At 30.4% G+C, this 19,030-nt stretch overlaps 1 protein-coding gene across 1 annotated transcript in view; it reads left to right on the plus strand.

Moving 5' to 3' along the window:
* Nucleotides 1-19,030, plus strand: part of caup (caupolican) — a 34,975-nt gene that overhangs the window by 9,758 nt on the left and 6,187 nt on the right. The window contains exon 2 of the mRNA XM_065503915.1: nucleotides 14,831-15,451. Coding sequence (XP_065359987.1) covers nucleotides 14,831-15,451 — 621 coding nt within the window. The remainder of the gene's footprint in view (nucleotides 1-14,830; nucleotides 15,452-19,030) is intronic.

Consider the following 19,030-nt stretch of genomic DNA (forward strand, 5'->3'; position numbering starts at 1 on the left):
CAGAAATTATCATCGCTGATGATCATCAGTGATTTTCTGTTTCTGTTGGTGCAGTGAAATCTTTTCTTCTTCTTTATTTTTTGCCCCTTTTATCAGATTATCAAAACATTATGATTTCTGCGCTCGCCCGCTCTCTGAAGAATTGCAATTGCTAAGAGTTCTTTTTTGCGCTGCATATATAAAAATGCACAATTGTGTGTGTTTGTGTTGCTGTTAACTTTAAGCAACTGCTGCCGCAACAACAATAATAACAACAACAACACGTAAGCAACAAAAACTCCTGAAGCTGTCACTTTACGGTTATTAATTTTATGATTTATGTTGCAGAGCACGAAATCGCGCGCACAAAAACCCAGCACCAAAAATAAAAAACATTTTATTAAAGTATTGTTGCTTGGCTTTTTATAGTTGTTGTTGTTGTTGTTTTTGTTTTTTTTATTGTTCCCGCAACAACAATGAGATCTAAAGAAAGCAAATAAAGGTGACCAGTTTGCAAAATATTCGCTAGCTCAGAACTATAATTGACAAGGTCTCGAAACTGGTTTACTTGGAAAATTTATTTAAAACAGTGACCGACAAATCTCATGGTCGTTGGCGTTTGTCTTACGTAAGCTCATACATTGAACTAAACCAGTGATCAGCCCACATTACCACTAGTTTCCGAACACGAATGTCAATGAAGAAATTAGATGAGTCCTGCAGTCCCTTTCAAGGATCCCTTTAGGGGTTTATAGACTATTTTACCAGTAGATCTTCAAATTATACCATGTAAGGAGGGTATATTGCGTTTGTGTTGATGTTTGTATCGCACAAAAATATTAGTCTAACACCCACCTTAAAGTACAATACATCGATCGATGGACACGAGATTCATAACACAGTGCAAAAAACACGCGGTCATGACAGTATAGATTTGACTCTATTACCAAAGGGTAGTAAAACCCTATACTTAGTTTGGCGATTTTGCTGACCAATTTTCATTTATGAACCTCCAAAAATTCTCAAAATCATTGGGCCTTCAAAAAAAGATGTCATCAGTTTTTGGCCAACAGTTAATTCAGACTTAATGATACAGCTTAACTTTATATGGCAATAATATAGCTAAGAGTCTGCCAAACAAATTTTGTTTTAATTATTTTTCCAAAAAATAGCTTTTTCGTGTACTTTTTTTGAAAAAAATATTGTAAGAACATTTTTTTTCACTTTTTTTAGAATAACTTACAGGGACAGGGACTTACAGGGAATTTTTCACTATCAATATTTAGCAAAGTTGTAGTTTCGCTAAAGCCGAACAACTCTTGTGAACATATCAATGCAATATGAACTCGAAATAGCTCAAAGATATCACTCTGTACCTTAAAATTTTTCGTTTTTTACGCCAAACTGAATTTTCATTTGTTGCACAAACAACCGATCAAATTTATCCCCTGGGGACTAAGAGTGCCGACCACTACTTTAGACAGACATATAAAGGTTCAATCTCGGTTTCCTCTAAAATATTTTGTGAAAATCAGGTCACCTTTTCACTTGGCAAAACAATAGCAGAAGCCTATAATGTAAAGTTAGCGAGTTATTGGTAAAACACCGGCGTAGTAAAATGTGTTGGCTGAACTTTTTACTTCTTACTTTTCTGCTGCAACGACAGACCATCCTTGCACTGAATCAAAAATTTAATGACATAAATATTAAACGACTTTAAGGGGAGTCTGGGTAATGACAAACAAACAAGAAAAAAGCAACAAAAACCAAAACAGTGCAGCAATAATAATAAAAATTCAATAAAAACCTAACAAAAATTGTCAAATTTTCTGTTAGTTTTTGTTTGCATGCGTAAAAATTCTTGCCGAAATCCCCACCAAAAATATAATAATAAAAAAAGAAAGAACAGTAGTATGGAAGTGGCATTATTATTATGAATAACACACATATTCTCACATTGATAACTGAACTCCAGTGCACCATAAGAATGCAGAACAATACCAACATCAAAGTCTTTGAATGGTAGACAAGACTGGAGAGTTGGTGGTGTATAGCTAGTGCTGCTGCTACATACAGCTACAGCAGCAGGAGCATTTTAGGCAGCATTAACAGAAGTTGCAAGTTGGTTTTTTTTTTGCCATACATGTCATTGTTTATAATTGTTGTATGGGGCATTGTTTTTGCTCAAATAATGTACTGCACGTTCAAAATGTTTGTATGATGCGTTCTGGTGCAGACTGCCAGACATTTAACCAGCCATCCAGCCAGCCAACTTACTCAATAATAATAATAATAATGGTGGAACAAAAAATTTTACCAAGTTTTGCATTAAAAATTCATAAATCAATTATGGAATGTGTGCATGAAAATATTATTAGTTTTGTTTGGTATGTTTTAATATTTTTTTCTTCCATTTTTGTTGCATTTCTTGGCTTTTTTTGCTGACATTTCTCTGTGAGAGTGTGTCTGTCCATTTGTTGGCTTGATCCTACTTATATGGCATTTTGTGTTTTATTGTCTAGATGAGAGTGTGTGTTCTTAGGCTTGCCTCAACTAAATTGTGTTGGAGCTTTTTATAGAGTTGGCGTCATTTTTACACAGCAAAAGGATTTTTAATAAGGAAAATGTTGCAACAACTAAACCAACTTGCCTCATTTATTGGTGGCTCTGGCGTCTGGCCTTGTTAAAATTGCAAAAAATACTCATCGAGCATCTTTTTTTTTTTGCTTTTTATTTTATTGTTGTCATAATGTCTGTTTGTTTTTCAGGCGGGGATGGAAAATTGTGTAAAATGGTACTTTTCACATTATCTCTTTGTCACTACAGCACATATCTAGTACTTTTTCTTTAATAACACATGAATAAGGTACATTAATGCTACTTTTAGTTTAAATATGTAATATTTGCTAAACTAGTACTTTTGGGAAAAATAGAACCTCTTTATGTACTTTTTAAATTTCTGAAATGGTAAATTTTCTGCAATATTTTATAAAATATTCGTTGTTTTTATCATATTATTTTCATTTTGATACTTTAACTTCTCTATTTCTTTAGAAACACAGATTTGTTACTTTAGTAATACGAAAATTGTAGCTTTTGGCTATTTTAAGTACAGAGATGTAATGCTGGGTAAACTGGTACTTTTGAGATAAATAGAACCTCCACATTCTTATTAAAATCCTATTGATTTTAAACTTTTATTGTTACTTTTTCAATTTACAAAATTACAACCTGTGAAATGGTACTTTTTCTGGAACTTTTAAACTGTTTGATAAATAGTCGAGTTTTTTAACATATCTCAGCCATTTGATTGAAGCTTGGGCCACTCAGATATTTAAGTCCTTCCAAAAGTTGATTTCAACAGACATAGGACAAACTTTTTACGTTTAGTTCATATTTAGTACAAGAAAATGGTACTTCCTCATTTCATTTGAAACCTATTCAAAATTTTCATGATACTTTTTCAATTTCCAAAATGACAGTTTGAGAAATAGTAATTTTTTTAACTTTTTAAAAAGTAGTCATGGTTTTTCTGAGTCATTTGTGGAACGTTTTGCTTGATTTTCAATACCAAAATTCTCTAACATATACCGGATATATTGATGCAAGTATTGGGCCCCTTAGCTATTTAAGTCCTTCGGAAAGTTGATTTCAACAGACATACACTCTTTTTATACCCTTCACCACCATAGTGGGGAGGGTATAATGCGTTTGTGCAGATGTGTGTAACGCCCAAAAATATTGGTCTAACACCCACCTTAAATCGACTTTCTGAGTCGATTAAACGATGTCCGTCCGTCCGTCTGGCTGTCCATGTAAACCTTGTGCGCAGAGTACAGGTCGCAATTTTGAAGATATTTCCATAAAATTTGGTGCATATAATTTTTTCGGCGCAAGGACGAAGCCTATTGAAACTGGCTGAAATCGGTCCATTATTTCACATAGCCCCCATACAAATGTCCTCTCGAAATTGGACTTTATCGGTCATAAATGTTTAATTTATATATGTATCTCCACACATTCCGCTCCAAATAAGTTTTATATAAACAAAATTCTTGTCAGTAAATTTTGTTACGATCGGTCCATAATTAGTCATAGCTCCCATATAGACCCGCTTCCGAAAATCACTTTAACGTCCTTAAATCACTTAAAAATTTTGGTATATACACAAAATTCAACATAAATAACTTTCATATAGACATAAATCACACAACCTAATTTCATGGTGATCGGTCCATAATTGGTCATAGCTCCCATATAAGGCCCACTTCCGAAAATCACTCACGAATATAAATTATTGATATTTTAAAAGAAAAATATTTCTACTCATTTACTTGGTGTAGGGTTATTTTCTTACTTGTTATTTTTAGAAAATATTTGATAAATTGGTACTTTTACGAAAAATAGTACCTCCCGATTATATTTAGAACCCTGTTGATTTCAAACTTTTCCTAATATATTTTCAATTTATAAAATTACACATTTTAAAATGGAACTTTTAAAATTAGTCGTTTTTTATCGTATCTCAGCCATTTGTGGATCAATTTTATTGATTTTAATATCAACATTTTCTAACAACTCTATCTGATATATTGATGTTAGGCTTGACATACGGACAAACCTTATACATATGTCTAGTACATATTTGGTAAATTGGAACTTTTGCGGAAAAATGGTACCTTCTCATTTTATTTGAAACTCAATTTCTTGTTACATTTTCAATTTAGAAAATGACACCTTGTGAAAGCTACTTTTTTTTTAAGAAATAGTCATGTTTTTTGGACCATTTGTGGACAGATTTTTTGTCCCTATATCCTGAATATTGTAGAACTTGCAAACGGAATGACAAATAAGGAGTGAGATCGAAAAATTCTTAACACACGTTTTTCATTACATTTTTTAACCCAAGTATTATTTGAATTTTTTTTTGATCAAGTTACCTTTGAAAAACATGTCAGTTATTATGTGTAATGTCAATTATATTAATTTTTTTGTTAATCTGATTAAAATGAGTGACCAGAAAAAAGTGCGTACTGAAATTATTAAATATTTTCAACAAAACCCAACTTGGTCTTACAAAAAGTTGGCCAAGCATACAAAGGTCTGCCGTCAAACTGTTTCCAATGTTATTAAACAGTACCGGGAGAACTTGTCAGTTGATAGAAAACCTGGTTCAGGTAGAAGGAATGGTCCACATGATGTTTCTAAAGCCAAAAAAATAGAACGCATTTTCAAAAGAGCTCCCAACACATCCGGTAGGAAAGCAGCCCGGTTAGCTCAGTGCTCGGACTATTTGGTACGAAAAGTTAAAGCTAATGCAGGTTTAAAAACATACAAGGCTCAAAAAGTTCCTGACAGGAACGCTACTAAAAATTTAGAGGCCAAAAACAGAGCACGGAAATTGAAGTCAAGTTTTATAAAAAAATATTCTTGCTGCATAATGGATGACGAAACGTATGTTCTGGCAGATTTTTCGCAACTTCCAGGTCAAAAATTTTATGTTGCTGATGCTCGAGGGAATGTTGAAGAAAAGTTTAGGACCCAAAAGCAGACAAAATTTCCCAGAAAGTTCTTGGTATGGCAAGCAATATGCAGTTGCGGCAAAAGAAGCCACTCATTTGTTACAACGGGCTCTATAAATACCGAAATTTACATCAAGGAATGTTTACAAAAAAGGCTGCTTCCATTCATAAGACTTCATAATGTGTCCACTTATTTTTGGCCTGACTTGGCATCCTGTCACTATGGCAAACAAGCCCTTGAGTGGTACAAGAACAATAATGTGGTATTTGTACCAAGAGAGGCAAATCCTCCAAACTGCCCGGAGCTAAGGCCAGTGGAGAGATATTGGGCTCTTGTTAAAAGAGAATTGAAGAGTACAAAAAAGGTGTCCAAAAGTGTGGTAGATTTTAAACGGAGATGGACTACATGTTCGAGCAAAGTGACAGAAAGCACTATAAAAACGTTAATGGAAGGGTTTCCGAAAAAGGTTCAAAATTTCATCACTAGTGATTAAAACTATAAAAATAATTTTTTTTGTAAATTGTAATAATAATTTCAATCAAATAAAAAAAAAATTAAAGCTGTAAGTTTAGTGGTTTCTTTTTTATAAACATATATGTATGTTAAGAATTTTTCGATCTCACTCCTTATTTAGTTATATTATGTTCTTAGGTACTTTTACCTTAATACCCTTAGTACCCACGAAAAAGTACCCTTTTGAATTTCAAATTTTCCTTCTCTGATTTTAATGCCTATAAGTATGAGAGTGTGTTATCCCATAACTTGGTGTTTGAGATGTTTGAGAACCTCTTGCAATTTTTGAGTTGTATGCGAGAATCTTAAATATTTCGTTTACTATGCAATGCGTGAAATATACGCTTGGGATGTTGAAATATGCTTTTTATTTCAAATACATACTTTTTTCTTTTCTGTACTAACACTGAAAAATTGATATTCACTACGGTTGTTTGGGTGTTTATTGAATTTGCACAAATATTTATAATTAATAATTTTCACATTATGAATCAGCAAACAGCTGAAGCTGAGAAAGGATGGTGTGTATGAATTGTACAATACAGTTTTAAAATCTGTCAAGTTAAGCGATTTTCTGGAGAAAATTAGTTCCTTTGAAAGAGTATGACAATGCATACAAATGTGAGAACAAGAAAATGTAAAACATAAAGGAAAGATGCTGTTTAAATAAAGAGACTCATAAGAAAAATAAATTCAAAGCTCAAGACTTAAATTTTTTGCAAATGATCTCTTATGATCCTAATTCAATGACTAATATGAATCAAATGAATCTATATTATTAAGTTGCTTGATATTCGTTTTTGAATTAGGATCATAAGAGATCATTTGCAAAGAATTGAAGTCTTAAACTTGGAATTTATCTTCTTATAGAACATTTGTGGGACTTTGAAGAATTATTTCTATTATTCAAACTGTTCTATGCTGCTTTAGGTTCAAATCTAAATTGCTCCACACCTTAAAATAAAGTACTTATTTTCATTTAAAAACCAACTTTATTATTTCAAATCCATCATTATTTGGTAGCACACTAACAAGACACGCACATTTAAAGCTCCCTGCTTGAATAATGTTTCAAATCCAAAAAAAAAACATGACAACCGTAGTAATTTATACCAAATCTGAATACAATTATTAAAATTTCATGCAATAAATACCCACAATTTCCAATAATATTACAAAGCAACAATTTACCTATAAACATATATAATCAAAATTAAATACATTTAATAATAATATTGGTTATATTGTGTTGTTTAGCTCCCTCCGATAAAGGAGTGGTAATATCAACACCTCTAAATAACAGGAATTATAAAAAATAAAAGGAACAAAAACAAATATTTTATGATTTGTATCTGTGTGTTGTTTTTTTTGTTTGTTTTTTAAATCCCACAAAAGGAATAAAACGAGTAAAATTATTTTTAAAATAAAATAAAGGGAGACAGACAATTATCAATGATAGCAGCGGAACAAATATTGGTAAATTGAATCAGTGAATGACTGAATGAATGAATACGAAACTCAACAAGTGGCATTATAAATATTTTATTTTTTTATTGTACCAACAAGACAACAGCAATTTAGATAGAATGGTTGTTACAATAAAAAACAATAAAAACAAAAACAAAGAACAACAATGAAAGTATATCTACCAAATTATATGCATACATAAAAAAGTTGACCAAAAAAATGAAATAGAAAGAGGAAAACTTGTTCAAATACACCATTTCCATAGTTTTCACTAGAACCTGAAAATTATTTTGGAGTCACTGAATAAACGTTTAGGTTTTAAATCAATTTCAGATCCAGCGCTGCGGATCCAGGCCAACCATTTGGAGGCGGGGGGGATTAAAATTTGTTCTACGTTAGCTATGACCTTTTCCCATTTTTCTGGCAAGAATGAATCAAATCTATTTCGGATCCCAAGAGAGCGTTCGACATCGATCGAAACAGATAGTAGTCGGAAGGGGCACGGTCTGGAATATAAGTAGATTTTAACAGGTATTGCATAATGTGGCCGAGCGTTATCATTATGGAATATTACGGTTTTATGTCTCGTTACAGGTTCCCTGTGTATATCAAATAAAAAACTAAAATTTTGTGAAAATGAGCGAATTCACTTAATTGTGAATAAATTCGAAAAGCATCCATACATTTTTATGATCGATATCACATTTTGTTTCTATTACATGTGGCTATGCGATAAAGCAATAAATCTGAACAATTTCAGACGTTTTCCATTTTTCATGATTTTTTAAAACAAAAAAACTTGCTATTTCCACGTAAAAAATATATTTTTTCTGCAATTTTTTATTATAACTCCGAAACTACTGAGCCGATTGAAACGAAATATATATGTGAAATTTTGTACATATCATTGGGAAAATGTTTTCAAATTTCAATCATGCAAAAGAAGAACCCTAACTACTCAATTTTATGTATATGAAACAAAAAACTAAAATTTTGTGAAAATGAGCGAATTCACTTAATTGTGAATAAATTCGAAAATAATCAATCGATTTTTATGATCGATATCACATTTTGTTGCTATTATATGTGGCTTTGTGATAAAGGAATAAATAAGAACAATTTCAGATGATTTAAATTTTTCATGATTTTTTTAAAACAAAAAAATTTGCTATTTTCACGTAATTTTTTTTTGCTTCAATTTGTTATTATAGCTCCGAAACTACTGGGCCGATTGAAACGCAATATATGCGTGAAAATTTGTATAAAGCATGGGGAATATGTTTTCAAATTTCAATCATTCAAAAGAAGAACTCTAACTACTCAATTTTATGTATATGAAACAAAAAACTAAAATTTTGTGAAAATGAGCGAATTCACTTAATTGTGAATAAATGCGAAAATAATCAATCGATTTTTATGATCGATATCACATTTTGTTGCTATTATATGTGGCTTTGTGATAAAGGAATAAATAAGAACAATTTCAGATGATTTAAATTTTTCATGATTTTTTTAAAACAAAAAAATTTGTTATTTTCACGTAAAAAATATATTTTTTTTATGTTTCAATTTGTTATTATAACTCCGAAACTACTGAACTGATTGAAACGTAATATATAAACGAATAAAAGGCTATGTAAATCTCAACTTTTCTAAGTCTATTTTAATAACATCGGACTAACGCGTTTTGAGTTATCAATAATTTTGTGGAGAAACGTCTAAAAAATTTATAATTTTACTTAAAAAATTTGGACCATATTTGTACTACTGGAACCACAATGCATTACTATTGTGTAGGGGCCAGATTGATATGGTTGTCAAAAATCAAATGAATCCACAACATGTCACAGTTTGTTCCGAATTTTGGGCATCATTGGATCATACTTGGTCCAATGATATCGATATCGCGACATGCTAATAGAGTTCATTCGATTGTAAGTGATTTCTATTGTAAGTGATTTCAACAAAACGCGCCACATGCCATACAGCTCGAGAAACAATTCAACTACAGCTCGAGACATTTCCTGATCGCGTACTCTCTCGTTTTGGAGATCGAAATTGGATCTCAAGATTGTGTGATAAAAGATTAAAATTCTTTTATGGAGTTGTTTGAAATCAAAGGGTTATGACACGAAACCCTCAACCAATCAAGCTTTAAAGGAGGAAATTCAGCAATATGTTTATGGAAAGCCATGGTGTACCTTACTCTGTGTACTTTATGATTCAATAAAAAAATAAAATAGACTTTCTACTAGTACCTTCCACTTGGACCTGGTGTAGCAGTGAATACAAAACAAAAAACTTCAAACTCATAATTTCCCAACAGTTTAACAGCTTTGAGGCCACAGCTACGACGACAACAGCTGTATAAAACTCGTCCAAAAAAAAGCTTCTTGTTGATATGGGCATAAAGGCTACTTTTCACTGCTCAGCCACAAACTCGTAGTATGAGTACAACTACTACTGCTGGTTATTATCAGCACGCAACTTAAATTTAAGTATTCAACATTTTAACGTTGCACACTTTCAATATATAAATAAAATACTCAAAAATATATGCTCTATACTAAAGGATACAGACGTACGTAAATATTTCTTGGCGGTTTTTAAATGGTACTTGGTATCAAGACCACATTTATATTTTAACGTTTTCAAGCACACATTTGTTTTCCCTGCTTGCCAGGTTATTTTTAAAGGTCCTCGAGTGATGGTGACTCGTGCCTTTTAATGCTGTGTTTTTTTTATTGTTTATAATTTTATGTTATTGAAAAAATAAGCTGTTGCAGATATAAGGCTAAAGCTAAAATTATGGCAGTTACGATTATGAGGCTAAGGCTAAGAAAACAAAACTACCAAGAATGGTGAGATTTTCAAACAGTCATAAACACTTTTGTGCGCTAAATCTTTGTTAGTGTCTCCAAAAGGGAGGGGTTTGTTAAATACCATTTGAAATCTTGGTTTTATACCCTGTTTGTGCACTCAATAATGATATGAAAAATTATTGTTATGGCCTGCTTAACTAAACAGGCTAAATGAATAGAATTGGCCAAACAACAGAAAGGACTCAATTGTTATTTAAGATAATTTTATGCTGGAAATCATTAAGCTTTTTATGACTACACCCAGGCTAATTAAAGATTAGATTTATATTGTATAAAACGCAACAAGTGGCCAAGAAAGCTGAGAACATGGAACTTTTAAACCAGTAAATATGAGTACAAATATGTATGAAAGAATCCAAAAAAAGAATGAAAAACAAAAAACAACAAACATTGACTTCCTGTCTTAAGTAAAACTCTGGAACAGAAAAGATATTGACCATGGCTGGTCATAAACTTCAGTTGTTTGTTTTTATTTTTATTATTATTTGCAGCTTGTTGTTGGCTAAATCTGTTTAAGCCATCATTTAAGAGTGTGTAATTTGATATGTGTATTATTATTATTGTTGTTGTTTTTGTGTGTTTATTTTTTGCTTCTTTTTTTGTTGTTGTTAAATGTAAGAAAAAATCTTATGGTTTTTAAATGTCATCACCATATAATTTGCATATTTGCGTATTCTCTGTTTTTGGTACGTTTAATCGTGGCTTTAAGATCTTCTTTAAATGGCACGACTTTGTCAGTTAGTGCACACACAAATACATACGTTTAAGAGGGACTCACTACTGCCTCAGTCTGCGTTTATTTCTGCGTTCTGCTTAATGATCAATGAAAAGCAAGAAAAATGATCTTAAAGTGCGTTTTAGTTATTTATGTTTAAATGGTCTTCATATTCTGTTTTAATGGGATTTTAATTTGAAATTTAAGTTGTTTTATTTGAATGGAGGTTTTTGTTTTTTTGGCAATTTGTTTAGAATTTGTTTGAAACGGTTTCAAATAAATTAGTTTAGAATTTTTTGTTAGATATGGAGCAGATTTAAGAAATTGTTGTTTAAAACCTTCACCAAGAGTTGTAAGGGCATATATTAGTTTGTCATTACGTTTTTACATTACATTTGCGATTCATAAAGTAGATATATATAGCAGAGTCTCTCTGTTGCAATCAACTCCTCATAGCTTCCAAATAACTTACATACATGACTACTACATCAGTAAATCGGGTATAGTCCTAGTTCGGTTGCTATTTAAATTCGGGAAAATCGATCCACAAATGGCTGAATTATAAGCAAACAAACTTTAATTATTTTTAAAATGAATAACGTTGTCGGTAATAACGTTGTCGTAGATCGCCCAGGCCAGACAAACAAGTTTGAAGACCAAGAATTACTTTATGAAGATTATTGTCAAACTCAACAGGATCTTGCAAAATCAATGGGAGCTACTCAATCAGCAATTTCAAAACGTAGCAGGATTCATCTAAAAGCAGCGAAATTGGGTACCATATGAATTGTAATCGAGACACCTTGAAAGACGATTTTTCATGTTCGAAATGATGTTTGAACGCTATAAAAGAAAATAATTTTTGTACCAATTCATTGCTTGTGATGAAAAATGAATCCATTATGATAACTCGAAGCGTAAGAGATCGTATGTGAAGCCCGGCCCAACAGGCGAATCGACACCAAAGCCAAATATCCATAACTGATAACGTATGAAACGCTGAAACTGAACAACGTTCAGAATATCCCTCCAGACATGAAACCATAATATTCCATCAAGACAATGTTCTACCACATTATGCAATACCTTTAAAAAACTATTTAGAATTAAGTGGTTTGAAAGTTTTGCCTCACCCGCCTTATACTCCAGACCTTGTCCCGACCGAATACTATTTGTTTTGATCGATGGAGGACACTCCCTTTATCATACGCTTCACCTTAGAACAGAGTATTCGAAATTGACTTGATTCGTTCTTGACCTCAAAAAAATAGTAGTTCTTTTGACTCGGAATCCATAATTGTAAACTTTGTTTATTAAAATCTAAATTTTCATAAAAAAGTGGACATAGCACGTTTAATCACTAAGCTAACGATATGCATCATAATATTCAATTGTAATAAGCTTATTGGATATGTTTGGCAAATATGACTGAACTGTAAAGTATTGTACCCTGATATAGTTAAAACAATGACCCATTTAAATAAGCGCGAAAATATGTTAACAGAGATATTTTACTAACATAATTACATTCAAATACCTGTATATTTCCGTTTCAAAACCAAAAGTTGGTGGTAACATAATTTTCTGTTTCTAAGCTAGCTAACAAGAATAAAACAACAAAACTTAAAAGATTCGTTGCGGTTGTCGGTTTAGAAGCGCATGCGTAGCTTATACAAACATAGATATATACAACATGACCTTTTTTCTGTGGTCTTTGGCTTTTTGAGTGTGTGTATTTTTGTTTTTCTGTTTTTTTTCTTAAAAACTATACCCTTTTTCCAAGTAAAAAATATCAGATATTTAAACTCAAAAAACACACAAACAAAAAAATTTTCGAACCAAAAGCAGAAAACCTTTACCCGTTTAAATGTGCTCTCGTACGTACATATACTTTGTCAGTCTGTCCATTTAAAGCAAAAACAAAACCAACCAAAAAAAAAAAAACTTCACAATCTGAAATCTGTACGAGTGATAAATTGAAAATTAATGAAGTGAAAATAGATGGAACGGATCGCAAATTGCGCCAAGCCAATAAAATATTTTGACATTTGGAGTTATCGTCTTAATCTGCTTCGATGACTTTTTGAAAATATATACGAGAGAGTATATACTACACTTAAATGCAAGCATACACTTGCAAACATACTCACATTCACATTAAAAAGAGAGGGTTGGTTGATTTAGGTAACCAAAAGACCAAAAACTGAAATTTGCTTTAAAGAAACGGTTTCTTTTTAAACAGAGAACTTTACACTGTTGCCAGTGGGTCAAGAAGAGATCTTTACTTTCGTTTTCAAGTAAACAGGAACCATAACAGAATAATTGTATAGAAAAGCTGTTATATACAAAATTTTCTATAAAAAAACTGTTATACACAAAATTTTCTATGGAAAATATTGTTACACAAAAAGTTTCTATAGAAAATGTATTTTCTATAGAAAATACTGTTATACACAAAATTTTCTATAGAAAAAAAACTGTTGTACACAAAATTTTCTATAGAAAAAAACAGTTATAGACAACATTTCTTATAGAAAATACTGTTATACACAACATTTTCTATAGAAAATACAGTTATGCACAACATTTTATATTGAAAATACTGTTATACACAACATTTTCTATAGAAAATACTGTTATACCCAACATTTTCCACAAAAAATACTGTTATACACAACATTTTCTATAGAAAAAAAACTGTTATACACAAAATTTTCTATAGAAAAACTGTTATACACAACATTTTCTATAGAAAAAAAACTGTTATACACAACATTTTCCACAGAAAATACTGTTATACACAACATTTTCCACAGAAAATACTGTTATACACAACATTTTCTATAGAAAAACTGTTATACACAACATTTTCTATAGAAAATCTGTTATACACAACATTTTCTATAGAAAAAACTGTTATATACAAAATTTTCCATATAAAAACTGTTATACACAACATTTTCTATAGAAAAAAACTGTTATACACAACATTTTCCACAGAAAATACTGTTATACACAACATTTTCCACAGAAAATACTGTTATACACAACATTTTCTATAGAAAATCTGTTATACACAACATTTTCTATAGAAAAAAAAATGTTATACACAAAATTTTCTATAGAAAATACTGTTATACACAACATTTTCCACAGAAAATACTGTTATACACAACATTTTCTATAGAAAATCTGTTATACACAACATTTTCTATAGAAAAACTGTTATACACAACATTTTCTATAGAAAAAAACTGTTATACACAACATTTCCTATAGAAAATACTTGTACTGAAAATTTGCTATATAAAGTACTCTTATACACAATAACATTTATGTTATACACAAACTTGTATATTTTGTGTCATTCATGTTTGTATGTTATTTGTTAGGAAATAGTGTAGTACCCTGTTTAAATGATCCATATACGATCCATATGTACGTCATGAATTGTTATTTTAAAGTTAAAATACAAACACAAACAACCAAGTACAAACTCGTACTTGACCAAGTTAAGTCTAAAAAACCCTGCCACAACAATAACAAAAAATTAAGACAAAAAAATACCTGTTTGAAAAATTCCGACATATATTCAATTTCGTTTTTTTTTTCTACAGTTTTATACACGTATTCTCTCAACCTTATTTATTATTTTATTTATACTGTATTTTAGGCTGCTTCTTTCTTACTTGGCCTCAAAAACTGATCCACATTATTTTTGTGTGTTTTTTTTGTTTCTGTATATTTTTAGTTACTTGGCGGTAATGTAAGTCAAACATCAGCCGCAGCATTGCTGTCGTCACACAATGCCCCATCTCCCTTATCGGGTACACATGAAAATTCTCTCAGTCCATCTGGCAACTCATCGGCGTCGTCCTCATCATCCGTCTCATCAAGCGGTGGCGGCACAACAAATGGTCCCCTAAGTCCAGGTGCAATGTCACAGACATCAACCAATCATGCTGGTAGTGTACTAACATCAAATACAACAAATGCAACGCTTGCCCATGCATTGGTTAATGGGCCGGAAGGTACAACAGCAGCAGCAGCAACAGCATCTTCGGTGTTGGCTGCAGCCGCTGTGGCAGCAGCAGCTGGCGGCTCCTCAGCAAATCATTCGCCGAGTGGTGGCGGCGGCGTTGGCAGCGGTTCGGGGGGTGGTTGTTGTGAAAATGGTCGTCCCATTATGACAGATCCAGTGTCTGGTCAGACGGTGTGCTCTTGCCAATACGATTCGGCACGTTTAGCTTTAACCAATTACTCACGTATGCCGACCGGTGGTGTAGGTGTTTATGGCACCGCATATCCATCAACCGAACAAAATCCCTATCCCAGTATTGGTGTGGATAGTTCGGCATTCTATACACCTTTGGTAAGTTGTTTTTTTTTGTTTTTGTTTTAAATCGTTTAACCTCCATAACAAAAAAAAAAAATTACAGGATGCTGTTTACCATTTTATGTAAATTTAGTTTTTAACTTTACGCACATATAGATTTTAATTACCTTGTAACTGTCAAATTGTTAATTGGATTAGTTTTGTTTTCAGTCTCTGTGTGTATCTATGTGTGTGTTTAAGTCACATGCATTTTGGCTCATGCTTGATTATGTTGTTGTTATTATTGCTATTGATTTGGCTGCTGTTGCTGCTGGTTGTGGCCATTTCAATGTTTATCATTGTTAGTGTTGAGTCATTAAGATAGTTGGTTTTTTTTTTGCTGTTTTGAAAACTATATTTTTTTTAAATCCTTTTAATAAATTCATATTGACAGCATGCTTAGATAGGAAATCATGTTTAAAAAGGAAAATTTAATTATTCCTTTAACGTAACAATTAAGTTTACATATCGTTGGCTTAAGTGTGCAAACGTTCTAAGTTCATTTTCACAAATTTTATATGAGACATAAAAAACATTCCAAAAACCTTTGCTTTACTAATTTTTGAAATCAATCAGTTTTATTACTAATTTGGTATAATTTACAATGATATATTAAATCAAAAAAGTGCATTGGCTACTTATATTACTTATTTTGTAGTTTTTAGTAACCTTGCACATAATTGTATATGTTTTTCTTTCTAAGAAATCATTGTATTTTAACTAATTCTAACATTTTGTATTAAACTATAAATTTCCAAAAAAAGTGGACTTAGCACATTTGTACTCTAAACTAACGATATATTCCAATTTCCCATATTTAAAAGGGAAATGATTAAAATTTGTAAACTCTTTAAAAATTTTTTAAATTTTTCTCATCTTTGAAAAAAAATTTAGTTATGAGGTGTCAACATATAACCTCTGAATCGTTTTTAATTATTTTTCCATTAAGCAATTTCTTTTGAAATGCAATTTCTCAATAAATATATTCCATTTTCGCCATATTCGTATACATAAAACACATTGTCCCTCCGTTAAATCCTCTTAATATTATTGTCAATGTTAAACACATGTACAAACATGTCAATAAAAAGTAATAATACCATCTTTATTTTTCATAAAACTACTTCAACATACAAACAATAACAACAACAACACACAGACACAACAATAACAATAAGTAAACTATTGTCATTGACGATTACATAAAAATAACAACAACAACAACAGCAAGCAATATTATTACTAGCAACATCATCAATGAACCCCTAACAACAAATACACACACACAACCCCAAACCAATAATATTTGTTTAACAGCAAATAACAATAACAACATCCCCACCCACTACTCTCATTCTCACACGTACAACTACGTTCATACATACTCTTGTTCATACATATGGGGGAATCCATGTTGAAATGCTCTCTTTAGTTGTTTGCGCCATGTTTGATTTTAATGAAAACCGTTATAAATACATTTTCTATTGGAGATGTTTAATTTTAATGAACTCTAGGGGTGTAGGAGCAGAAATGAAAAAGGCTTTGAGTTTTTAAGTACGAAAACTCTAAAATTGTGTTGAAGTTTTATTGGAATTCAAACGAATTGAAGCACACTAATATTGTGAATGTATTTGGGCTCCTTTCTCTTAATTTTTTTAATCTGGCTTGTCTTCTTCATTAAAATGAGAATTTTTAAAAAATTCGTTTATGATGCAATAAAATCTTGCAAATTGATTCTATACTAAATTTCATTGAAATTGCACATAATAAATATGATAATCGAGATTTGTTATCCTATTTACAAAATGTAAATAAAGTAAACAATTGCAATTTTAAATATTTCATATAAAGAACATCAATTTAATGTAAATTCTGTAGCAGTTTAGATATTGGTTAATTTTAGTTATTATTTAAATTGTCTTTATTTTGAAAACAAAGTAAATAAGTAGAGTTTTTTCTGTCATATTGTCTTTAGTTAATCGAAATTGTTCTTTTGCTATATTTTCAATGGTTTACATGATGTAAACAATTGATATTAAAGTAAATTCTGTTGAATCATAACTTCAATTGTTTGCATCATGTAATTATTTTATGTTTTATTTATTTGGCTTTAAAAATTATTAAACTTATTGACTTTTGCTACAAAATCAATTCTTTACATTATGTAAATAATGTAAACAATGGAAATATAACCTTGGTTTACTTTAGAAGTGCAAATTTTTATTTAAATTATCTTTAATATGTACATATGAGATTTAAGTTCTGTCAATTTTTGATTATTGCTCCAGTAGTCTTTATCTTGAAAACAATGTAAATTGTCATAATGTCTTTATATTATCAAAATTGCTTTACATTTTCATTTTTTGCTTAAATACTCTTACTTTACATGATGTAAACATGATGATAATTGAATATTTGGTTTATTTTGCCATATTGCTTTTAAACATTATTAAAATGACTAACCTTTGCAACAAAATCTATTCTTTACATGATGTAAATAATGTAATCAATGCCAATTTAAGCATGGTTTTCTTAAAAAGTGTTTGAAAACATTATTTTTTATATGTTACCGTAATTTGAGATAAAAAAAAACTAAAATTAAACTGAAACAGTCACCATTTGAAACTAACATTATGTGTATACAAATATCGTAAACAATAGAAATTTCCATTTGTCCGATTAAATTTTAGTTAATTTTAATACATTATTTCAATTGTCTACATCATGTAAACAATGTAAATAAGTAAAGTTTTTATTTATTTTGTCATATTTGTTGTATTTTTTTACTTATTACTTATTACTTATACTATTATATCTATTGTTTACATCATGTAAACATGATGATAATTGGATATTTGGTTTATTTTGCCATATTGTCTTTAAACATTATTAAAATGACTAACATTTGCAACAAAATGAATTCTTTACATGATGGAAATAATATGAACAATAGCTATTTAAGCATGGTTTTCTTTAAAAGTGTTTGAAATTATTTTTTTAATATTACTTTAATTATTTATCTAATGTTAGCAGTTGACATGTTACTGTAATTTGAGAAGAAAAAAAATATCTAAAATTAAACTGAAACTGTTACCATTTGAAAAGTCAATTTTATTGGAATCCAACATTGTTTACATGATGTAAATATCGTAAACAATAGGAATTTCCGTTTGAATTCTCATAAATATGTATCCGATTAAATTTTAGTTAATTTTAATACATTATTTCAATTGTCTACATCATGTAAACAATGTAAATAATTAAAGTTTTTTTTTAGTTTGCCATATTGTCTTAAAAATTCCCAAAATTATTGTTCTTTTGCAATATTTTCAATTGTTTACATAATGTAAATAATGTAAACATAATGAAATCTGGTGTAAACTAAATGTAATGTATTAAATAACAGAATCCGTAAGAAATCTAAGACAAATTTGATTCAAATCAAAGATAGAAAATCCGAAAATATTTCTTTTCTGTGGATTTTTTTTATGTACTCCCCCATATGTTTGTATTTATAACTGTATTATATTGAAAACAACCATTATGATTTTTTTTATAATATTTTTTGTGTGTAGT

The sequence above is a fragment of the Calliphora vicina genome, chromosome 3 (assembly GCF_958450345.1).
Source record: "Calliphora vicina chromosome 3, idCalVici1.1, whole genome shotgun sequence".
In the NCBI taxonomy this organism is placed as follows: Eukaryota; Metazoa; Arthropoda; class Insecta; order Diptera; family Calliphoridae; genus Calliphora; species Calliphora vicina.